Source organism: Pan troglodytes, chromosome 10 (genome assembly GCF_028858775.2).
Source record: "Pan troglodytes isolate AG18354 chromosome 10, NHGRI_mPanTro3-v2.0_pri, whole genome shotgun sequence".
Taxonomy (NCBI): Eukaryota; Metazoa; Chordata; class Mammalia; order Primates; family Hominidae; genus Pan; species Pan troglodytes.
This window is the reverse complement of record NC_072408.2, coordinates 17,919,448-17,941,193: the sequence shown is the minus strand read 5'-3', so window position 1 is coordinate 17,941,193 and position 21,746 is coordinate 17,919,448. Positions and strand designations below refer to the sequence as shown.

General features: G+C 33.4%; 3 protein-coding genes across 3 annotated transcripts in view; all 3 read left to right on the top strand.

The window, feature by feature from the left end:
• The window catches only part of PRR4 (proline rich 4), a 34,913-nt gene extending 27,236 nt beyond the window's left edge, over positions 1-7,677 (top strand). The window contains exon 4 of the mRNA XM_024347691.3: positions 3,659-7,677. The gene's annotated coding sequence lies outside the window, so the exon portion shown is untranslated. The remainder of the gene's footprint in view (positions 1-3,658) is intronic.
• TAS2R10 (taste 2 receptor member 10) lies at positions 2,583-3,506 on the top strand. The gene has a single exon (NM_001009142.1). The coding sequence runs from the start codon at positions 2,583-2,585 to the stop codon at positions 3,504-3,506; it is 924 nt and encodes a 307-aa protein (NP_001009142.1).
• A 9,681-nt stretch (positions 7,678-17,358) lies between the features above and the next one.
• On the top strand, positions 17,359-19,617 carry TAS2R9 (taste 2 receptor member 9). The gene has a single exon (XM_016922975.4). The coding sequence runs from the start codon at positions 18,673-18,675 to the stop codon at positions 19,609-19,611; it is 939 nt and encodes a 312-aa protein (XP_016778464.1). The 5' UTR covers positions 17,359-18,672; the 3' UTR covers positions 19,612-19,617.
• Positions 19,618-21,746: the final 2,129 nt, after the last annotated feature.

The following is a 21,746-nucleotide window of genomic DNA, read 5'->3' as shown; positions in this document are numbered from 1 at the left end:
AGGACTGTAGTAATTTGTATTTTCTTTTGACCAACATTAGTATATTACTGTACCTAATTCTTTTCTATCGGTGATTTCTGCTGTTACTATAATTTCTTGACTTCTATTTTCTTTCACTCTTAGCTTTCTAGCTTCTTGAGATGAAAACAAAATTCATCTGTTTTTACCCTTCCTTTCTAAAAGATGCATTCAAGGCTACAAATTTCCTTCAAAGAATGGCTTTAATTGGATTATGTAAATTTTAATAGGTCATTTCTTTATTACACGTTGAGTATCCCTAATCCAAAAATCTGAAATTTGAAATGCTCCAAAATCTGAAACTCTTTGAGCGCTGACATGACGCTCAAAGGATATGCTCACTGGCACATTTTGGATTTCAAATTTTTGAATTCGAGATGCTTAATCAGTATGATGCAAATATTCCAAAATTAAAAAAAAAAGAAAAAAAAATCCGAAATCCAAAGCTCTCTGGTCTCACACATTTCAGATAAGGGATACACAACCTGTATTATTTACTTAAAAATATTTTTCTAATTTTTGTTATTTCTTCTTTGACTCAAGAGTATTTACAGGTTTTTTGTCTTAGTAAATTGTTTCTTTCTCTAGTTATCTTTTTATTATTGAACTTCATTTTATTCCTTTGAATTCAGAGAACATTCAACACTTGTGAGATATTCTTTCGGATTCATGATCAGTCTTGGTAAAAATATTCTATGTGCACTTGAAAAGAATATGAATTATTTTACCGTTGAACACAAGTTTGTCAATTGTTTTTTCATGTATTTTCCATCTATTGATTTTTGGTGTTTCTAAGATGAGTTATGGAGTTATGTATTTTACAGTCTTTCATTGTGATTGTAGATTTGTCTTATTTTTCCTTTTCTGTAAATGTTTGGTAGATTATTTGGTTCATAAATTTTTGGGATTACCCTACCTTTCTGTACATTTGAGCATTGTTGTCACTATAAAGTACACTCCCCATTTCTTCTCTAATGCTGCTTCTTACCTTAAAGTCTGCTTTATAGAATATTGTTATAATTATGCCAGATTTCTTTTGGATGATGTTTGCATGGTTTATTTTTCCATAATTTTACTTTAAAGTTTTTCTTTTCTATATTTAAATTGTGTTTCTTGTAAGCAGTATATGGTCAGAGTTTTAAATTCTTCTTTGTTACTATTAATTTTTTACTCGGAGTATTTAGTTCATTTACATTTTATATAATTATATTCTCCATTTCTAGAAGTTTTTTCCCCAAATGTTCCCATTTCTTTCTAACGGTCTCTTGCTGCTCTTCTCTGAAATTGCATCTTGTTTTTTGTAAACAGTGTATACATGAGCTAATTTATCTACACATATTCTTATCTGTCAATTTCAGTATGTGCAGCCCATGAGAATTTAAGTTTTCTACTTGGTTTTGGTTGGTTTGTTTTGTTTTGCTATCATTTGTAGTCTATTCCTATGCTTAATTTAACTTCGTTTTGAAATCATTGTGCAATTTTATTTATGGTAGTCATGCCAGGATAAGTGAGAGAAGGTCTTCTTTTCTCCAAAGCTTAGTTTATTCATATTTAATGTAAATACAAAAATAGCCCCTCTTTTAAAGGATTGAAGGCTTGTGAAATAAAGATGAGAAAAAGATACTTAACATAGCGCTAGGAATATAATAAAAGCTCAATAAATGTTAGATTTCACTTTTAATTCTTAGATCAGTATGTTGATTTACTTAATTGTTTCCCACCTCCCTCATTAGAATATACACTCCATAAATCACACAAGTTTTGAAATTCTGTCTACCACTATATTCCCTCAAAGATCAAAAGAGAGCTTGTTGTATCTAGACATTCAGTAAATACTTGTTGGATAAATGAATGGGTGCCAGCAAACAGTAATGTGTTAAATGAAGAGATTATTCCTAAGAGCCTTTCATGTCAAGGGTAGTCAACATAATCTTCTGCATTCAAGGGTGTAATAACCATAAGTATAAAACAACAGCAACAGATTTGTGACATATTTATGAAACTTGTCATACCTAGAGTTGAGCTTAAATTTTAATTAAAAATTAAATCGATCATTTAGAGTAAGTATCTACAGTGGCTAAATTTGTTTTTCACTTCTATATAGTATTTTCTGTACATATATAAATTGATTGTAAATGACATAAATAATGATTCGATATTTTAAAAGATAAAGTCAAAATTTTTGTTTCTGTTTTGCATTACATTCTATAGGTATATGTTTGGCACTCCTCCTCCACAATTCAATTTATTAAATGCAAAATAGTCTCAGGAGGACATGTAAAATCCATGAAACAGAAACTTTCATTTGCATTTTAACAAATTATAGATAAGCATTCAGTCTGAACATACATTCTCTAGACTAGCTATGTTTTGTAGACATATTTGGAAAGGTCTTCATTAAGAAATTTATGATTCCATCTCAAGCCATTACTGGGGCAATTTCAAGTCTTTATATAATGAAAGAGAAGAAAGTCACACTTCCGTCGAGCAGCCAATATATGCCTCATTCTGCAGCAGGTAATCTAAGATAGATGTAACAGAAGCAATATTAAGAATTAGCACATATGCTACGTGTAGTGGAAGGCATCTTCATTTTTGTTGTAATTAGTGAGTCAGTATTTGGGGTTTTGGGGAACGGATTTATTGGACTTGTAAACTGCATTGACTGTGCCAAGAATAAGTTATCTACGATTGGCTTTATTCTCACCGGCTTAGCTATTTCAAGAATTTTTCTGATATGGATAATAATTACAGATGGATTTATACAGATATTCTCTCCAAATATATATGCCTCCAGTAACCTAATTGAATATATTAGTTACTTTTGGGTAATTGGTAATCAATCAAGTATGTGGTTTGCCACCAGCCTCAGCATCTTCTATTTCCTGAAGATAGCAAATTTTTCCAACTACATATTTCTCTGGTTGAAGAGCAGAACAAATATGGTTCTTCCCTTCATGATAGTATTCTTACTTATTTCATCGTTACTTAATTTTGCATACATTGCGAAGATTCTTAATGATTATAAAATGAAGAATGACACAGTCTGGGATCTCAACATGTATAAAAGTGAATACTTTATTAAACAGATTTTGCTAAATCTGGGAGTCATTTTCTTCTTTACACTATCCCTAATTACATGTGTTTTGTTAATCATTTCCCTTTGGAGACACAACAGGCAGATGCAATCGAATGTGACAGGATTGAGAGACTCCAACACAGAAGCTCATGTGAAGGCAATGAAAGTTTTGATATCTTTCATCATCCTCTTTATCTTGTATTTTATAGGCATGGCCATAGAAATATCATATTTTACTGTGCGAGAAAACAAACTGCTGCTTATGTTTGGAATGACAACCACAGCCATCTATCCCTGGGGTCACTCATTTATCTTAATTCTAGGAAACAGCAAGCTAAAGCAAGCCTCTTTGAGGGTACTGCAGCAATTGAAGTGCTGTGAGAAAAGGAAAAATCTCAGAGTCACATAGACACCTTGGGAAGAGATGGATGTTCCACGAAAGGAATCCAGTGAATAAATCCTTGAAGATCTGTTTCATTGCACTGCATTCTTGCATTGTCTTTTTAACTGTGTCATTAAAGATCACTGAAATCTTCCATAATTGTTTTGACTATGTTTCAGGGAATCTCAGTCTTTGAGGAGATTTTAATCTCACATGCAAATTCAGTGGCTTAGTCAGCTTCCCCACCCTGCAACTTCTTCCTACAAACTTCCTAGAGGAAAACCATCAGCCTGGAGACTATTCGCTGTAAAGATTATAACGGTGAGAATAAGCTCTAAAATAAAACTTCTTGTTGTGCTTTACCTGACTTTTCTGAAGCAAGGACACCCATTCTCCCAGAAAACTCAAAGAAAAAAAAAGAAAGAAAGAAAATTAGATCAATCTTGACATTTAGAACATGGAAGTGAGGATAGATGGTGGTACTTCTTTACAGAATGCTATTTTAATTATTTAAAGGTTTTTTTTTTTCATTTTTTAGAATCTAACATCCTTTTTTACTGGTGTATGATGTGTAGCAAGTAGTCAGAGGAGTAGATGTAGTTCTGTGAAATATAGCTAGGGAAACAAGGGTCTAGTTGAGGGATATGGGATCAAAACACTGATGAAATAAATATGCTCTTCAAAATCAGTGATTTGAGATAAGGCAGGTTATGAACCAATTAAAGTTGAGTAAAGGTTTTTCTAGAAGCATTGATCCAAAGGCTGCAAGATTCAACACAGTCCCTGACCAAAGGACACAAGATGAACACAGGATAGAATCTGTGTGAAATATGAAATGTTCTGTCTTCGGGCTTCATACACACACACACATGAACATGCACACACACACATTCATATACACAAACCTGCACTCACAGAAACGTTTCAAATTTTGAGTTTTAAAGTTAATTTTTATGTCCAACCCAGGTTATAAACTCAGTGACTTATTTTGGCAACTTCCGAAAGTGACTTGATCTCATACTTATGGCCTAATGAGTGGAATATTTCCAAATATAAGGACTTAATTAATTTTCTATGTCAGGTTTCCAAATCAATATTTTTATATTTTTAAACTATTGTGTTTAGAATGTACAGATAGTTAAGAGATAACAGAAAAAAAAACCTAATGCTGCTGCCTATTTCAACCAAATATACCAGGTTGGCTCATTTGAAATTATATTGTATAAAGAACTATGTTCTCTGTATAGATTATGTTGATTATGTAGAATTTATTCATTTTCCCATGTTTTCAAAAATTATTTGTAATAATCTTTTTAAGGGGTACATGATAACTCCCCTTGCAAATATACAATAATATACTTAGTGTTTATCATATCGTTTACGTTTGTCTTCAGTTTTCCACTGTTAGAAATAAACATAATATGAGTATTATAGAGCGTGAATACTATTCATTCATACGAATACTATTTGAATGCTAACTTGGCTAGGTATTGAGGATATAGTAGTGAACAACATACCAATATAATGGATAATATATTCTAATAGAAAACAAATGAATAGCTAGCTAACTTAAACAATGTTATTTATGATATTGGGAGAGAAAAACTATAGGATGCTGACCTGACCTGGTCATGAGAATGGACAAGATGTCACTGTGGTTAAGATGGTTTAATTTGATATCTTAATAATGTGTAGGAGTACGGTGGACAAAGGAGGAGAAATTTGGGGTGGGAAACCATCATGTCAAGGCCTTGAAGCAAGAAGGAGTAGAGGGTAGTCCAGAAACTAAAGGTCCAGTATGACTAATATATAGAGACAGCAGTATGTAAATTATTTTTAAGGAAAATTCCAATGGGGAGAAACTTGATAAATTCCTTGCAGAATTGATAAATTGCTCTGTAGATATAGTAAACCTATATGTTAATAGTGAAAAAATATCCATCCTGTTGCAGTCTCAAAATCAAACAGGTTATTATTTTTAATGTCACTACTTTGATTACAAAAATATCTTTACTTCACATATATTTGATTACTAGTGAAGTTAAGCATTACTACGGGATTAACCAATAGCATATACTTTTTGGGAATTGTTCATTTGTTTTCTCCTTATTTTTTCATGTCTTATAGTTTTTCTTACCAATTTTGTGACTAGTTTATACATTAACACTATGCCATATATGTGTTATGATTTTTTCTTAATTTGCTGTTTAGTAAGTAACTAGTTTGTAATGTTTGGGGCAATAGGTGGGTAATTTACATGATCTCATATTGATTTATGTTTTCTTCTGCTATTTTTGCCAATATTAGCTTATTTTTACTGATACCTGTTCCTTTCATCAAAAGCTCCATTTTGTACTATAAAATACAGTTTCATCTAAAATTAGCAAACAAAAATATATAAAGAAGAAATTGATTATGCACATTTGCAGTACTCAACTAACCATTGTTAACATGTTTCTACATACGTTGTAAAATAGATCTCAACATAGATAGATGACAGATAATAAGCATGTTACTTAAAAAATCTGTTTTGATTAGATTTATACACAAACTGGATGTCTAGGTTCTTTACCTGTAGATATTGGGATTATAGATAATTTTTATTTTCTTGTAGTATTATGTAATTTTCTATGCAATAATTTATGTCATATGAAAAATATAATTAAATAAAAGATGAGGCCGGTGAAAAAATATCTGTTTAGTCATACTTGCTTTGAGAAACAAGGGAAAGAGAAAGAACCTTCCCTAGCATTTGCACAGACTGCAGAAGCTCTAATTCTGATATCTTCTGCCTTTGTAGCTCTGATTACTAACTTTGTTGTTTGTACTAACTTTCAATTATATTGGTTTGGTCCTCACATGTTTTATGATTTTATTTTGAACTCAGTTTTATTAGAATATTATCTGTGGGAATTCTTTGAGATCAGGTTTACAGTGACGTCTGCCAGAAAAAGTTTGACTTTGTAAAGGCTGACTGGGATCACTTCCAGTATCAACTTCTTTAAGCTAAACTTTTCAGTTTGTAATGACTTAGGCTATGTAGAATTCAACTTCTAGCCCCAAATATACATGAGTGAAAGGCTATTATAACAAATTCTTAGAGCAACATTCCTCTTTCATTCCCCTTTACATTCCCCTTTCAATTCACTGCCCTGGCTGAGTGTTAAGTATTCCTACTTTAGCCTTTTGTTGGACGTATATTATTTTCTCATTTGCCTATTAAGGTTTTGCCTTTCAGGTATCTTGGCTTGTTGATAGTATCCAATCTCACTTCTAACTTTGGAGAAGTCCAAACCAGGTATCTTATCCAACAAGCATATGGTCTTTTAAAACATAAACACTGGTTTATGAATGGATGAAGAAAATGCTGTATATGTACACAATGGAATATCATTTAGCCATAACAGGTTTTTTTAAAGAATGAAATGTCATTTGCTACAACATGGATGGAAAGGGAAGACATTATGGTACCTGAAATAAGCCAGAAACAAAAAGTTAAGCGCCACATATTCTCGCTCATATAAGGAAACTAAAAAAAGAAGATCTCATAGAAGTAAAAAGAAGAGCAGAGTATACCAGAGGCTGGGAAGGATAGGGGTTTGTAAAAGTATACAAAATACAGCTAGATAGGAGGAATACGTTCTAGTGTTTTATAGGACTATAGGATGACTATAGCTAACAATAATACATAGTTTTAAATACCAGGAAGGAGGATTTTAATATTCCCAACAAAGAAATGATAAACGTTTAAGATGATAGATCTTCTTATTAACCTATTGAATCACTATACATTGCATGTTTCAAAACATCACTATGTACCTGATAAATGTGTACAGTAATTATTATATAACGTAGGAAAATAGCCTATTGCGTAGAAAGAGTGATGCCATCCTGAAGCGAAACTACCACAACGACTGATGTTTAACTCCTGCATGCCAATGTGTTCTGCAGCAAGTTCTTTAAATAATTCCTGTGACATAGAGAACCCCTCATAAAGATGCTTATCTAACCTTCTTAATGGTCATAAGTTTTAGCAAGAGAGTCTGAGGTATGAAGAGCTGCACATGTTTTACCCAAAAAGCTTAATATATAAAGAATATTTTCTGGAGGGCGGGTGTGGGGATCCAATATCTTGCGGCCACCCAAGACATTGCCTCTGTTTATAAGTTCCTATTAAATATTGCTTTCTTTTAAAAAAGATTGTGTGTGTATATATATGTATAAGATATATATGTATAAGATATATATGTATAAGATATATATATGTATAAGATATATATATCTTTTGCAGCAACTTGGATAGACCTGGAGGCCATTATTCTAAGTGAAGTAACACACATGACTGGAAAACCAAAACTGTATGTTTCAGTTATAAGCGGGAGCTAAGCTATGAGTGTACAAAGACATACAGAGTGATATCATGGTCTTTAGAGACTCAAAAGGGGGAGGCTGGAAGGGAGGATAGGGATAAAAAAGCTACATATTAGGTACAATTTACACTACTCAGGTGATGGGTGCACTAAAATCTCAGAATTCACCACTATATAACTCATCCACGTGACAAAAAAACACTTGTACCCAAAAAGTTGTTGAAGTAAAAATTATAAATAAATAAATAAATATTTCTTTTTGAGAAACTGGAATTGTTAGACTCTTTCTTTGGCCTCTCAGCTCCCTCAGCCTTTAGGGATAGTTTTGCATATACCTTTTCACTGCGGAACATCAATTTAAACACATAACAAAATAAAAAAATACTTACACGCTGGTTTAAAGGAGAGTGACAATGCCGTCTCCTAGATAACCTCCTCTATCCAACTCCAAGATAGTTAGTTAGGGACTAACTCTATCTTCAGCACTGTTTCCTCTCATGATTTGCACTTTCCTACTATTTTTGGCATCTGAGGATTGTTTTTTAACTCTCTTGACAGCTAGACCATACACTTTAAAAATATTTCTGAAGGCTTCTTTTTCAGTATCTTTATGTTTTCCTGACTGGAAGGATTTTTCCAGACATCTGGTTTTTCATATATTTTTATACAGGTTTTTTTAATTTATAAAAATAATTTTAACTTCTATTTTAGATTAAGGGGTACAGGTGCAGGTTTGTTAGTAGGTTATAGTCCTTGATGCTGAGGTTTGGGGTATAATTGAACCCATCACCCAGGTAGTGAGCATGGTACTCAATAGGTAGTTTGACAGTCCTTGCCCCCTGACCCCTGCCATCCCTCCCTCTCCACTTAGTCCCCAGTGTCTATTGTTCCCATTTTTATGTCTGTGTGTCCCAGTGCTCCCGCTTATAAGCAAGAGCATGTGATAGTTGGTTTTCGGTTTCTGTGTTAATTTGCTTAGGATAATGGTTTGCCATACTTTTGAAGGCAAAAGTTGTTTGTTTCACTAGCTTTGTCCAATCTTTCTTTTTTTTTAGTAAAGGTATTCAAAATTGTATGTTTTCTGCCCAAATATCAACTTATATGTATTCCACAAATGTTGGCACATGGTTCTTATATTGTATTCAATTCAAATAATTTCAAAATATTCTTTATACTTTCCTTTTAATGCAAGAGATATTTAACAATAATGAGATTTTTAAAGGTAACTTTTGTATTGATATCTTATTTTATTTGAGTCAGACAGCATATGTGTATGATATTTGGCCTAGGATAAGATTCATTTGGCCCAATACATGATCCATTTTTGTGAATGATTTTCTTTAAATGAGTTTGATGTGTTAAAGTTAAATGTATATACATTAGATGAACAATATTAATGATATTACTTGTTTACATCTTTAATATATGACAATTTCCAATAGTTAAATTAGTAAACCTACACTTACAATTACTGATTTATTTCTTTATGCTCATAATTATTTTATTTGTAGTTGCATTTAATTTGAAGCAATGTTGATAATTGCATTTTTATTCATGGTCATTACTTTTTTACGGTTATTTTTACTGATATTAAAAACGTTTGTCATGAAAGTTTTTGCTTTAAATTTTATTTCACCCTTGGTAAATTCCCTAATTTTGTTACATTTTATTTTATTTTATTTTGATACATAATATTTGTTCAACTTTGTAAGGTATATGTGATATTTTGTTTCATGTATATAATGTGTAATAAAAGTCAAGTTATTTAGGATCCATCACTTCAAGCATTTATCATTTCTAAATTGTGTGTTTTCCACCTCTGCATTTTCAACACTTCCGCACTTTATTTTTAAATGTCTCTTGTAGAAAACAAATATTTCATTTTTGACACTTTAATAATGTAATCTCAAAATTACTATTGAGAAACATTTTTACACTCAATACAATTGTGATTATATTGTTTTCTATCTTCTCATTTCTTCTTTTTACTCTATTTTAATGCTTTATTGCAGATTTTTTTCCTTTCCTGTTTCTATTGATATCAAATTTTCATGTGCTGGGTTTAAAATTGATATCTTTATGTTCATTTCATATAAAATTAAAAGTTTAACCTGTTCTTATCTAATGACAGTCATTTCCATGCTGCATGTTTTTATGGTCTGGAATATTAATTTTTTAATTTACACATTTATTTTGTTTTAATTTTATTGTGATAACATTTATATAACAAATTTGTCATTTTAACCATTTTAAGTGTACAATTCTGTGGCACTAATTACATTCACAATGTTGTGCAAGCATCACCTCTGTGTCCAAAACTTTTGCATTACCACAGATAGAAACTTCGGACTCATTAGGCAGTAACTCCCTATTTTTCCTTTCCCACAGTTCCTGGTGACCTCTGATCTCCTTTTTGGCTTTATGAATTGGCCTAGTCTAGGCAATTCATATGAGTAGAATCACACAGATTTTCTCGTTTTGTGTCTGGTTTAGTTTACTAAGCATGTTTTTAAGGCTCACCAATATTTTAACATGTATCAGACCATCATTCTTTTGTATGACTGAATAATATTTTATTGTATGTATACACCACAATTTGTTTAGATATTCATCAGTTGAAAAACACTTGGGTGATTTCTACCTTTTGGCTATTGTGAATTATGCTGCAATATACACTGGCACATACGTATCTGTTTGAGTTCCTGTTTTCAATATATACTAGGAGTGAAATTACTGGATAATACAGCAATTCCTATGCTTAGCTTCTTGTGGAGTCACCAAACTGTTTTCCACAGTAGATTTATCATTGTACATTCCCACCAAGAATGTACGAGAGTTCCAAATTTTCCACATCCTTGCCCACCCTTGTTATTTTCCAGGATTTTTACTATGGCCATTCTAGTGGATGTGAAGTAATACGTTTCTGTGGTTTTGGTTTGCATTTCCCCAATGACTAATGATGCTTAGCGTCTTTTTATGTGTTTATTAGACATTTGTAAATCAATGGAGAAATGTCCGTTGAGATCTTTTGCCCAATTTAAAATTGGATTTTTTGTTAGGTTGTAGAGGTTCTTTACATATTCTGAATTTTAAGCCCTCCGCAGATATATGATCTGCAAATATTTTCTCCCAGTCTATACATTGTCTTTTCACTTTCTTGGAGTGGCTTGTGGTACACAAAAGTTTTATTTTGTGTGAAGTCCAATTTAAGTATTTTTTCTTTTGTGGCTTACTTTTTCATGTCATATGTAAGAATCCATTGCCAAATCCAAGGTCATAAAGATTACCACTAAATTTTCTTCTAGGTGTATTTAGTTTTAGTTGTTATATTTAGGTCATTGATCCATATTGAGCTAAGTTTTGTATATGATGTGAGTTAGGGGTCCAACTCCATTCTCTTGCATGTGGATATCTAATTGTCCTAGCATCATTTGTCAAAAAGACTCTTTATGCCCTAATGAATTTTTACACACTTGTCAAAATCAATTAGTCATAGATATATGGGTTTATTTCAAGACTCTCAATTCCATTACATTGATCTATATGTCTATCCTTATGCCAATAAAACACAGTCTTGATTACCATAGCTTTGTAGTAAGTTTTATACTTGATCTTAGCCAGAAGGCTGAGAAGTAATGTAGTGAATTTTTAAAATATTAAGTGTGAGCCTTCCAAATTTGTTCTCCATTTTTAAGATTGTTTTGGAAATTCAAGGTTTCTTGTAATTTCTTATGGATTTGAGGATCAATTTTTCTGTTTCTGAATAAAAAAGTCTGTGAGAATTTTTAATAAGGATTTGAATGAATCTGTAGATTTCTTTGGCACCTCCTCTTTGTGTCTGTAGAGCAAAAGCAGATGAAAAATTAGGAGTATCTGACTTGAGGGTCCCAAGAGCCATATCTGAGGACAGGATGTAGTGAGGGGTCTTGGATGGAGAAGAGGCATAGTACCTCCCACCTGCCCTAAAGGACATGGAATTCCATGATGCCACTCTTTCCTGCCTCTGGGTCCCTGTAGTCTTAGAGCCAGAGCCCACAGAGCTGGGGGTGGTGGCATTGGGGCAGATCTGGATGCAGCCCAAGGTACAGCCAGGAGTGATTATGACTCCTAGAGAAGCTCCTAAGGTGGGGAACAGGATATGTCAAGGTGCAAAATTTCTCAGCATGTCATTAAAGGTTTTTGGTTGCAACAGAAATGAATGTAAGCAGGAAAGGAGGAAGGAGTTTTATAGTTAGGATGTTGAGCCATCTGTCCTAAAGTTAAGAGGAGTCCAATCATCTTTAGAAAGAGTCAGGACTCAGTCATGACTGAGATAGCCCCAAGGACCTCAGACATGGGAAGGAGTGGGTGTTCTTTCTAGCTTATGCAGCCAATGTGACTCAGTTTCCACAACTGCCATTCTCTGTGTTTCCAAGGTCAAAATTCCAAATTCCTCACAGAGACTTATTTATTTATTCATTTGTTCATTAAATATTCATGTAGCCCCTACTGTGTGGTAGGCAGAATTCTAGACACTAAAGATACAGCACTGATCCAAGGAGACAAAAATACCTATTTTACATCTTACATTGCAGTGGGCACAGAATAAGATTGGCTCCACTTGGGTTAGGTATCCACCCCTAATTCAATCAGCGGTGGCTAGATGGAGTTCCTGAGCCAAAAGGCTTCTCCCAATGGGTTCTACTACAATGAACAATCGTTGTTTAAGACACACATGGATTCTTGATTGTCAATTCAGAAAGCAGACAGTGGGCTTTAAAATAACAAGGCATAGTTGAGTTCATTCAGTCACCTTGACAGCAACCATTTTTTCTAGGAGACTGGATGTTCTCAAGGAGCAGCCTGTCCATCTTGCATCCCCCAGATTCTCTGGATTCTCCATTTCCAAGCAGAAGAAGCAGGACTGGAACACCCTTCCATATCATCAGCTTTCTCCTCGCACCAGACCTTACTCACCAGGGCCTGGGACTGTGGGTTGGACTTCTCCCTCTTTTGCTATCTTCAGCTCCTGATCTGGCTATCATCTTCTGTGAATAGGGACAAGCCTTGCTTCTTCTGCTATCTTCCATGGAAGAAGCCAGCCCAGCGCTCAGGGAAGCCTTAATGAGGCATACAGGGGAAAAAAAAAAAATATATATATATATATATATATATATATATAATAAAAATATTAAGTGTGAGTTTTCCAACTTTGTTCTCCTTTTTAAAGATTGTTTTGGGTATTCGGATTCCCTTGTAATTTCACCTGAATTTGAGGATTAGTTTTCCTCTTTCTGAAACGAAGTCTGTAGAAATTTTTGATAGGAATTTTAATGAATCTTTAGATTGCTTTGGGTAGTATTGATATCTTAACAGTATCAAGTCATCTTATCCATGAACATGGGATGTCTTTCTACTTACTTGTGTCTTCCTTAATGTCTTTCAGCAATGTTTCATCAATTTTTGTATAAGTATTTTGCTTCTTTGGTGAAATTTATTCCTAGTTATTTCATTATTTTGGAATTGTTTTCTTAATTTACCTTTTATATTCACTGTTCAGATTGCTGGTGTGTAGAAACACAGCAGAGTTTTATGTGTTGATCTTCTACCTACAACTGGAGTTTTAAGATTTTTATTGTATACAGATGTTCTTTTCTTAATTTCTAAAAAAATTTTTGACATCCTAAGCCTTACAAAATTTCTTATAAACTTTACTCCACATATGTCATATAGGTATCTCCTCGCCCCATTATAGTTTTTGTTAATGTATCCTCCAAAATGTTGAAAAAAGTTCTATGTTTAGTAAATGTCTGAAACCTATATATCTGAGAATATTTTTACTTAACCTGAACATTTAGATGTGTTGTCAAATATAAATAAATAACATTGTGTTTAAGTTGAAATGCTATTAAAATCATTTTATTTATGCCATTGCAGAGAGAAACAAAATAGTCACCTGTCCATTAATATTATGAGATGCACTGGGCATTAATATTGAATAAAGAAAAGAACTACATATGAAGGAAAAAAACAACTAAGTCCATTTAAGTTTGTTTACATTTTCAGTGAGTAATGGAAAACAAATTGTTAAACCATAACTATTATGTTGCCATATTTTATGATTTCATGTGACTGGCATTGTCTTACTCCATTTTGCTGCTATAAAAAGTATCTGAGATAAAGTAGTTTATAAATAACAGAAATTTATTTTTTCATAGTGCTGAAGTCTAGAAAGTCCAAGACTAAGGCAGTGGCAGGTTTGGTGTCTGGTGAGGGCCTCGTCACTGCTTCCAACATGGAACCTTGAATGCTGTATCTTTTCATGGCAGAAGAGGGGAAAGGTTAAAAGACCTATTTAGTTCCCTTCAGGCCTTTTAATCCCATCATAATGGCAAACCCATCATAATCATCTCCTAAAAGGCCCCACCTCTTAATATTGTTGCATTAGGGATTACATTTCCACATGAATTTTGAAGAGAATACAAACATTCAAACTATGGCAATCATAAAATGTGAAATTTGGCCAAATATTATGGATAGGAAATTGTAATTAAGACACATTAATAAAAGCTCTATAGCAAAACAACTAGATAAGAGAATCGTGATTTATTGAATGGAATGCCAAAAAATTCAATAATAATAGTACCTAAAATTTTTTGAGTATATATGGTAAGAACTATTCTAAGTATTTTAAATGCAAGACTTTATTTAAGTATAATATTTCTATGAGATAGATAGCACTATGATCAATGTTTTACACTTTGGAGAAAGAAAAGATTCAGCACAATTTAAATCACACAATCATTAAAACTGAGAATGAGCTTCAACTCCAGCTGTCTGGCACCAGAGCTGAAGCTCTTAACTGTTATATATATTTCAAGCCTTGTCCAAATTTTGTTATTTAGCAAATAAATTATTTGTCTCCATGGATCCCAGATATTCTATTTCTTCACCATTTTTATACAAATAGACAAGACTATTCCCAATATGCTATTATAATAAAGTGTTTTATGCTTGAATTATTGCCTCTATATAGTTATCCATTAATTAAGACTGTTCCTCTTCTTAAAGAGACATGCATATTTCTCATTCATGTTATCCCTTCTCAACAGGGGTCTTTATATTGCTCTGTTTTCATGAGGTTCACATGTACCCCCATACATCTGTACAACTATTATATGTCCATAATTAAATTTTAAAAAATGAAAAATACAACAAACAAGATTACTGAATGAATTTTTTTAAAAAATAGAAGATTATTTCATCCAACAAAAAGATAGGGGAACTTTAGCAAAAGGAATGGTGGTGAAATTTAGTATATTTGACTACTTAATTTCAGGTAGAAAGCAAAAATCAAGGAAGGAAGACTGGCTTATGATTGTGACAAGGAAAGGTAATATTTTGTATAGAGTGATGACAGGAGATAATGAACTGCTGTATGTCTTGTGAGGAATTAGACGGAGAATAATCTGGCCAGGCACAGTGGCTCACACTTGTAATCTTAACATTTTGGGAGGCCAAGGCAGGAGGATCACTAGAGGCCAGGAGTTCAAGAACAGCCTAAGCAACACAGTGAAACTTTGTCTCAAAAAAAAAAAAAAAAAAAAAGGAAAAAGGAAAGAGAGTAATCTGAAAGTTACGAGAGGGAAAGAAAAACACCCATCCCAGCCTTAGACCCACTTCTATGAGGGTGTGAGAGAGAAAACAGCTGCCACAGGATTTAATTGTAGAGTATTAAAATGAAAAGATCCATGGACATGAGTGATGAATGAACTGGGAGGGGCACCAAATTATATACTTATTTTTATTAATCCTTAGCTTAAGTCTAGTATTTCTTCTGTCTTGAATGTAAGTAACAAGCACATACCATACCAGCAGTATCTGTAATTTTTTCACTTCAGGAAGCCAAAAATTTTTGTTGTTACAGGTACCTCCTATTGTCATTTACTTTCACCACTGGTCTTTATCTGCCAGATATTTTTGTTATGTCAATTAAAAAGCACATAAATTCCTATATTATATTAACAATATATTTCATACTGCAAGAAAAAGGCATATATATATGGATTCCTTATACATTTCAAATATTTTTATTTCATGCACTTAAGAACATTATTCTGAAATTATAGCATGCACCAGACTGGCAAAGTAGTCCATTGAACAAAAAAGTTCCAGAAGCTCGAGTTCAAATGAAGAAAATAAAGTGAACTGTTAGAGAAACAAATGAGAATATATGGCTTCTGCTAATGGTTTACTAGGGATCCCAATGGATATAGTGAAGAGTTTAGAATGGGGTAGGAGATAAAGTCAGCAACTATTCAAAATATAAGTTGTCAGAAAATAGGACAGTATCGCAGTATCCTGTTCTTGATTTATAAATCTGAAGAGTATAGTCATTTCTCTTGATCAGTAATAATCAGTGGCATAACTCAAGGACAAATGCCTGTAAAAGATGTAAGGTTCTAAAGAATGGTAAAAAGTATTTAAACAAAGGAAAGAAAATGAAATTTTAGAAATATCTGCCTAAGTAGGTTTGTGTTTGCTCACTTCTCATAGAAAGACATACAGGAAATGATGTCATAAGTTTCCCAGTATTTCGTCTGTTTTCTAGTAGAGACAGAAATAATCAATAAACATTCTAGATTAAAGTGTTTCTGCAATGAAAACAGATGTTAAAGTCTGTCAGCTAGGATCCCTCTTTAACTTCTCAATGCTAAGATAAAATCCAAAGGGCAAATAACACATAAACTCACACACACACACAATACACACACAAAAAACATATTCAATGGTGTCAAATAAATTGAGATCATTTGGGTTTTATTTATAGCAAGGAAAGATAAAAGAGGGTGGCATTTTAGTAAGTATAGGCCTTTAGGTAACTCTGGTCATATCCTATAGCATATTTTCATTTACATTTGAATATAGGCATAATAACTTTCTTAAATTGATCGGTATTCCACACGGCTAAGGAAAAGAAGTGAGGTGGGGGAAAGACCATGATTCAGAAGGCAAGCTTGGATTCTATATCTGGATTTACCAGGAAATTTTAATATGTCAGTTATTAATCACCCACCTACATGATATATTTTCATCTTCATCTTTTCTGGACATTACAAATTGATCCCAGAGTAGTTCCATTTCCAAATAATAACCTTGAACCTACTTTATTCCCCTCCGCAAAATTTTATCATTCAAAAAGTTTAATTAAAATAATGAAATATTGCATTCCCTGAGATGTGAACATGGTGCGACCTTGTCTGTCAGTTGCATGCAAATCAATTTCTTTACTCTAGTGAAGTCCTTCTCAGAATATTACCTGTTTTATGGCTTTGGTCATAACAAGCACAGTGTGTATTTTTGAGTTGTATAATCTGATATTTCTTCAGAAACAAAATTCACAGAGAAGCATGAAAGAAACCCCAAATTTCACTGAATAGAATAACAATAGCCATTTACTTTCTCATAAAAATCTGCAAGATTAATTTTTATCTCTTTACTTTGTCTAAAACCCTGAACATATGACACATTATCTCATTAAATACTTCGTATTGTTGTGTTTGTTTGATAAGCAATATTTAATATTGCCTTAAAATTTAATATTAGTTTCAAAATAAAATTTCTGGGAACTGTGTATTGCTGTGTGCCTTTTTCTATTATTTCAAATATGTTCTACTATGCCCAATGACATGTTTCAATATGTCCCAATGAAACAGTGTGTTTCCAATGTGTGTATAATTAGCATACTAATATTTATAATACACCTGCTGCCAAAAAATAGAGCTAAGAAAATTCAGAGCATGTATTCTTATTACTCAGTTCAGACTGAAGAGTCTTGTATATCTAACAGGCTTTTTAGTTCCAAAAATATCACTTTCTTGCTCTTTGTCCTCCTCACTGTTCAGGCTGATCTGTTTCCATTCTAAAGATAAGTGACCAGTATTTTGACTATTTTTTCTATGTATGGAAGCTACACTCAGGTACAAAGCAAGAACACTCTAAGAAACCCTAACATCTAAACCAGAATTTTCTGTGTCCCATTTGCTGACAACACTACAATGTCATGTTTATTTCCCTCATTGTATCTTCAGTTGAGAAGACAAACACTGCAGAGCTTTTTGCGGATATTGGGAATTACCTAAATAATGTATTTCTCAATGCCCTAGTGAATGGAGTGTCCTTTTGGCCCTCTTAAGTCATATAATGGGGAGAAGGTGAAGTTCGCATATGATAAATTCACCTTAATACTCCTATCTTCCTACACCTTTAGATTCTTTCCTGTACATTCCACCAGTTATGCCATTTAAGCCTCATTTAATGTTAATAATAATTTGTTTAAAGCTTTAGTCAACCAAGCAAGCAAATTGGCCACACAAGCTAACACATCAAACCTAGAATCTGTAATAGCAATAACTATGTCAATATACTAACAAGGATGGATAGTCATCCAGCAAATTAAATTCTAGCCATATTTTCCAAGTAATTGATACCTTCTTGAAGTTCCTGGTCAACAGCTCAGATTGATAAATCCAAAATATACAGAGCTTAAAATAAGAAAGATTGTGCAAATTTAAGAAATCAGATCCATTCCCATTTGCATCCTAGAGGCTTTCAGTCATCACTGCACCAAAGGAAATTACTGGCCCCAATCATTGAAGTCTTTAGGCAGCTCTAGCCCAGAGCAGGACTGGCTATCTTCTCCATCTGCATCACAGCTAACAAAAAGGAGAGATAAAGACAACTATATCATGGTCTAAGAGGCAGACAGATACATTGTTCTTCACTGGTCAGCTGAAAGTCAATTCATCATCAGTGATATTCAAAAATCACAAGTCTCTGCTGGCATGCCAAGTGCAATAGAGGCAATATATATTATTTTAATTGCTGGTGAATTGACCATAGGGATTTGGGGAAATGGATTCATTGTACTAGTTAACTGCATTGACTGGCTCAAAAGAAGAGATATTTCCTTGATTGACATCATCCTGATCAGCTTGGCCATCTCCAGAATCTGTCTGCTGTGTGTAATATCATTAGATGGCTTCTTTATGCTGCTCTTTCCAGGTACATATGGCAATAGCGTGCTAGTAAGCATTGTGAATGTTGTCTGGACATTTGCCAATAATTCAAGTCTCTGGTTTACTTCTTGCCTCAGTATCTTCTATTTACTCAAGATAGCCAATATATCGCACCCATTTTTCTTCTGGCTGAAGCTAAAGATCAACAAGGTCATGCTTGCGATTCTTCTGGGGTCCTTTCTTATCTCCTTAATTATTAGTGTTCCAAAGAATGATGATATGTGGTATCACCTTTTCAAAGTCAGTCATGAAGAAAACATTACTTGGGAATTCAAAGTGAGTAAAATTCCAGGTACTTTCAAACAGTTAACCCTGAACCTGGGGGGGAGGGTTCCCTTTATCCTTTGCCTGATCTCATTTTTCTTGTTACTTTTCTCCCTAGTTAGACACACCAAGCAGATTCAACTGCATGCTACAGGGTTCAGAGACCCCAGTACAGAGGCCCACATGAGGGCCATAAAGGCAGTGATCATCTTTCTGCTCCTCCTCATCGTGTACTACCCAGTCTTTCTTGTTATGACCTCTAGCGCTCTGATTCCTCAGGGAAAATTAGTGTTGATGATTGGTGACATAGTAACTGTCATTTTCCCATCAAGCCATTCATTCATTCTAATCATGGGAAACAGCAAGTTGAGGGAAGCTTTTCTGAAGATGTTAAGATTTGTGAAGGGTTTCCTTAGAAGAAGAAAGCCTTTTGTTCCATAGAGACCCCTAAAGAGTATCCTGACTACAAGGATGAAAGAAATCAACAAAAGGCATTCTCCCTTCTCTTGTTTGCATTCATTTTCTCTTATATGCTATTGGAAGTCATTAATATCTGTCATGATTCTGAAGATTTGTTTTGTGTTCCTTCACATTTTTGTCTTGTTTAATTGATAATCTAATGTTATCATTGCACCGTATATTCTTTGTCGTTGCAGAAAAAAAATGCATCTAAATCCCACACTAACATTTCATCATTTTATGTCATTGACTAAATACAAAGAGGTTCTACTTCTTTTCTGACAAATACTGGCAAAGGCCTTGAACTCAACGAGTAGAAGAATGTCAGGCAAACAGGCTTTGGGGAAAAGATTTTAGAACTCATCAACCCTTGCTATAAAATCAATCATGCAAAACAACTCTCTACTTTGAAATGAAGGCCGGTCCTTATCTTCACCGCCCTTTCCTCTCCATTTCTGGAAGGGTTTGTCTTGATCAAGAAGGGAGAAAAACAATCTTTAATGAGATTCTATCTAAGATGATATATGATGTGGGAAAAGGAGTATAATCTCAAGAATGAAAGTTTGACAGAGAGAGGAGGCACAGTTATGTATAGCAGAACCACCTTGAGAAAGAAGGTTGAGGGTCCCATTAGTCAGCGTGTTCATGAGTACTCTAGCTGGTGATGGCAATTTTAGAAGTATTTTCCCAAAGATTCCTTGGAATGTTCTCTCTAGCCTTCTAACTCAGAAATCTCTGACATATTTTTTTCCCTCTGCATCATTTTCTTTTCTATTTTGCTTCCAGCAGTAGTTTATAGATAACTAGGTTTCTTTAAGTTATTAAGTTTATGCTTTCCTGTTACACATTACACACATGTAAGAAATAGAAAAAATCCTGCATGTGTTGTATACATTGTAGAACTATTTAAATACAAGAAGCCCTAGGGTATTGTGATTTGTATTACCTACATTCAAATGTATTTTGGGCTAAGTTGTACTTTCCCTCACCCCAAAACAAATAAATCTAATTTAATAGTAGAATTAGTCCTATTCCTTGGAAATACTGGTATGTAAAAAAAAAATTATTATTATTATTTTGAGACAGAGTCTCACTGTATCGCCCAGGTTGGAGTGCAGTGGCGCGATCTTGGCTCACTGCAACCTCTGCCTCCCGGTTCAAATGATCCCCCTGCCTCAGTCTCCCAAGTAGTTACTTTTTTATGTGTTTGCCCTATCTAGAAATATGACTATAATATGCACTGTGAGATTACAAATCTTATAAAAGGAGTTGATTGGAACTAGAATAATGTAAAATTTAAATTTCCTTAATTTTAGATTACAATGCTTATTATACAAGAGACAGTGTTTCAGAAAATGAATTGTCTTCAAGGGTATTTCTCACATTAAAAAAAAACTAAAGATAACAAATCTTTACCTGGCATATTTCACTTCTAAGGAACAATTGAAAAGAAAGCAAAATCTTAGTAAATATTATCATGTGCCTGCCTAAAAAAAAGTCATTTCTAATTAGATTTGTATCATATCCTTCCCTAATTAGCCGTTTAAATGAAGACAAGAATTATTATCCTCTGACTAAATGTCAACTATCTACAATCTAATTGTACTAATTACTTCCAAAGTGAAAATTTGTTTGCATCTGGGAGAACTGATTTGTGGCTTATTTATAACTTACATGATGAAAATGAAGTTTTATTTACACAGTTGGGTTTTTATTAAACATTTATCTCTTTTTTTGTGACTCCCTATTCAAAACTCAATTTGAAGATCCAAATATAGAGCTACAGCAAGAAGCCTGTTGCAAATTCATGATATAAAATCTCTTTGAATTTGCATGGGAGCAATTTCAGCCAAACATTTCAGTTATCACTCACTAAAGGGTAATAATTATAATTTTTCCAGGCTATAAATAACTAGTCAAGCTGCTCATTAGTTGGTTTCATCTTCAGGAATGTAGAGACAATCCTATTTCAGAGGAGAGCTGAACACTTCCGGAATAATAACAACGTCGAAATAACAGCAGATGAAAACATTATTGCATGATTCGAAGAATTGATCTATCATTCTTTAACAGGTCACCTGTAAATTAGCTCATCTACAGTGATATTTGAAATCAGA